General features: G+C 35.4%; 1 protein-coding gene across 2 annotated transcripts; it reads right to left on the bottom strand.

Annotated features, from left to right (window-relative positions):
• Nucleotides 1-994: 994 nt before the first annotated feature.
• Nucleotides 995-3,698, bottom strand: LOC137738741 (uncharacterized). 2 transcript variants are annotated; one of them, XM_068478219.2, is made up of 3 exons: nt 2,735-3,698; nt 2,318-2,544; nt 995-1,398 (listed from the first exon to the last, which is right to left on the bottom strand). In XM_068478219.2, exons 1-3 carry the CDS (start codon nt 2,956-2,958, stop codon nt 1,391-1,393), a joined length of 459 nt encoding a protein of 152 aa, XP_068334320.2. In that variant the 5' UTR covers nt 2,959-3,698; the 3' UTR covers nt 995-1,390. The 2 variants fall into 2 exon arrangements, with proteins under 2 accessions (XP_068334320.2, XP_068334319.2); XM_068478218.2 differs by having other exon boundaries at nt 995-1,371; nt 2,735-3,530.
• Nucleotides 3,699-3,915: the final 217 nt, after the last annotated feature.

The raw sequence follows: 3,915 nt of genomic DNA, 5'->3' as shown, positions 1-3,915 counted from the left end.
GTTCTCGATATAAGAGTAGCCAAAGATTGGCCATAAAGGAAAAAATTTCATGTGCAACACTTGCTACTAATTCATGTGTTATAACATGATCTGATGACATATTTATCGTTTGGGGGGTATTAGCAAATACACACACGTTATAAAATAGAGAACCAGTAATACCATATGTCGGTGTTACTCAGATGCTGAAATTTTTTTGCATTGAGTGTATATAATCGAGGCTAAGGAATAGGTTTTTAGCATTCCTTAAGAATATATTTTGCAAGCCTTTCTGTCTATTCAAATTCCAAGTTGAATGAAATGTGCATCATCGAACGCATCAGGAAGCAAAGCTTGTGTCTGCAAGTGCAAAAGGTTTGGTGGAACCACATAGAATTTGTCTAAACCCTAAACCCTAAACTTTTTGGCTTTTGGTTTTGTCTTCAATTTTTGCACCTGAGATATGGAGAAAGTATAAAGGAGAAAGGAGGGAAGAAAATGGGTGGTGAGAAGGAGGGAAAGAAATAAAGAACGAACGAAAACAAAATCTTTGAAAGTGTAGATAACTTTACATAGGTTTTGACTTTCTATTTGTATACCCTTTATACATTTCGTCTACATTTCTCCCAACATCCTTGCACAAAAAATACAAACTAAAAACCAAATGGTTATCAAACAGACCCTACAACTTTCTGATGCGGATTAATTAGAGAAACTATGACAATTCTAGAGATATTGAGTATGATAACAGAGTTTGATATACAAGCAACAGCCAGGAGAAAGTGAAGAGGCACATCTTTCAACCCTACACTTTCTTATAAAGTAACCGAATTTCTATTTGATTAATCTTATTAAGAAAATTCTTGAGCTTGCAACTTGTGATTTTAGCTAAATTAGAAAGCATGCCTAAGATCAACATAAACAAACAGGGAAAGAAAAATTCCTACCGGGTTCAAGCACTCTGTATCGGAATCCCAATTTAGTAATCCTATAATAGTCTGACCGCACGAAAGAATTACCAAAAAAGGGTAATAAAATAAGAATATTGCAACCAGAATTGACAAGGCGTATCATGTTTATAGAAAATCAAATAGAAGGAACAATGATCTCAACAAACATGGTGAACTCAAAACCACCTAAATTGTACATTAAGATTTCCAAACACAATGCATACCTAGTCTCATGTGCTTAGACCTCCCCATCATTTAAAGCACCGTGTTGAACTTTACACTTGTTCTCTGTAACAGCCACCATCAGAGACAAAAGAATCCACATATTATGGTAGTTTCTCTCCTCATCACAGATCGAATTTGGTATTCATTATCTTTATCCAGAAGCTCCTCAGCAACGAAAGAATAGCTGTAATAATCCCACGTGAATGTTTGTTCTTGCCTGTAGAGTTTCTCGTCAGTCAAACATCTGCATGGAGATAGTTCCATATTAATTTTGTAGATATAACGATTTGAGAAGAAAGAAGAAAAGGCAATCATGCAATTGCTTGACCAAATCTTAATTCTGTATCTATAAAGCTATGACCAATCAAAACATTATCCAGAATACTGATTAATGCAAGCAATGGAACTTTTTTAGAATGTAAAGCAACCCACCAGCAGGCCCAACCTTTGGCGAACATAAAAGATCAACCAAAAAGACATACACGAATGGGAAGTCCAAATCGTGATTGCTTAACAACTAAATTTTTTTTTAAAAAGGCAGACGATGTATAACTCATTTAATAAGCAGGAACGCAGCCCATAAGTATTATCATATTCTTTTCATCTAGGAAATAACAGAAAGATTCTTTTTGTTGAAATAACAGCACATGGTTAAAAATAAATGAAAATAGCAGCAAATGGAAAGGAAGTGCAAGTTCTTGATGTATACAATAAAAAATAGCAGAAATAGCATAAAGATACCACATACTTGAACATAAAATTGGCCCCACAAAAAAAAAAAAAAAAAAAAAAAAAATCAAGGGTTTCTTCATAAAATAGCCCGCTTGCATAGGTCCATTAAGAAACTAACCCTTTTTATAGAAAGTAAGAAAATAAAAATGTTTCAGACTTGAAAGAACGAAGACAGGGAAGATGTGTGAGTCAAGATGTGAGACAAAATCTTGTATTTCGGGCTCAACCCACATCTCGGCTATACATACCCCCCTTGAAATAGCTCACCTAAAGGTGAGTTTTCTATTGGGTCTATCTGCAAGGGTTACGTAAAAACACCCAAATTCTCCCAAATGAAAGTACACCCAGACAAAAACTATATTCAACAAACGAATGAACATGACAACTTTATGTTGGTATATCTAGCTAGTTAAGGGCGGAAAACCTCTTACTTGCACGATATCGTGTTATCGGAATCTCGCGACGTTCACGTTTAATGCAGAGATATTCACCTAGCAAAGCCATCAAGGCAACTCCAGTAACATTCGCAACCCACCATGTAATTGACGAAGGCCAACCCCCATAAGCGATGCATAGAAAGAGATGTACAATGTATAGGGTTGCTGAAAAATCTAAGCACTTCTTTGCCCTCTCAATCAGAAGAAGCAGATATCCAGCGCTGTAGACAAAAAGATGCACAATTCATAATTCACACAAGATTAATGAGCTCCATCTACAAACAGAAAATAAAATCAATTTTGTGTTCTGACAATAAAAGCTCAATGTAGATGCAGACACTCAGCAAGATGGAAACACAACAAAATCAAATTGAACTGCAACTGAAAATAGAAGTAGAATGAGATTCTCACCCTGCAAGAGCACTGAGCAGAAATGAGCCAATGACGCACCGCCCGGTGACAGTGGAGACAGTAAGAGTAGCATAGTCAAAGAAATACACAAGGCTCATTCGAGACACGCGAGTACCAACAAGAATAGACAAGAAGAACCCCAAAGTGAGATAGTATAAACATTGAAGGCACGCAATTTGGACAACAATGAGCCAAGGGTCCCATACCAATGTACCATAGAACATTGTCTGCTACAATAATCAAATTCTCACACCAAAAGGCCCTTCAAACTCTCAAACCAGTAAAGACATCTTCAAAAGCATGAATAACCCACTTCCCAATTGCTCTCAAAAATCAAACCCAAACCCAAGTCTCCAACTTCAGGAACAATTAGAGCTCCCCATAATCCCAATGCTTAATCAATAAGGTTGAACCCGAAAAAATCAATCTGATTTTACAAAATTCTGGATTCTACTCTAACATTCATGTCACTGAACTCCGAGTTGAAACCCATGAATAATACAAAAATTGGATCTGAATTTAAAAACCTAGAATCTGAGGGATTTCCCAGTAAAGAAATAACAAAAAAAAATTAAAATTCTCTCGAGAAAATTGGGAATTCAAGACCTAATTAGAACTCATATGAAATTAAACGTGTACTGGAAGATGCAATCTGAAATCGAACAGGAGGCAGAGGAATTGGAAAACCTAGATCGAGAACGACGAAGAGCTTGAAGCTGACCGTTGAGAAATCGGCGATGGAAATTGCAGAGTCTCTGAGGAAAGCCTTTTCTTCTCTTCTTCTGGACTCTGTTGTAATTTTATTGTTTAACGAATGATATTCGTTTGTAAAAGATGCTTGCTAATTCATTCAAAAATTCCTAATTATTTCTTCTTCTTTTTTAAATTTTTTGTTCCTAATTCTTTCTTCTTCTTCTTTTTTTAAATTTTTTGTTACTAATTCTTTCAAAAATCCTTGTTTGTTATGTTTCCTTTTTGAATTATTTTTGTTTTTGTTTTTGTTTTTTTGAATGAAACGATCGCATTAGTAAGTTAAATGTTAGATTAGCTACCAACAAGGTTTAAACTCACGTCGTCATGCAAATGCACAACACCTTTTTCCTGTTGTAGTAAATGACCACTTACATTTTTGAACCATTTTAGTGTAGAGAATTGTGATGCTTTTCATATTTATAGTTTGA

The sequence above is a fragment of the Pyrus communis genome, chromosome 9 (assembly GCF_041283825.1).
Source record: "Pyrus communis isolate YQ-2024b chromosome 9, ASM4128382v1, whole genome shotgun sequence".
Taxonomy (NCBI): domain Eukaryota; kingdom Viridiplantae; phylum Streptophyta; class Magnoliopsida; order Rosales; family Rosaceae; genus Pyrus; species Pyrus communis.
Note: the sequence above shows the minus strand (reverse complement) of the source record. Positions and strands in the feature narration are given on the sequence as shown.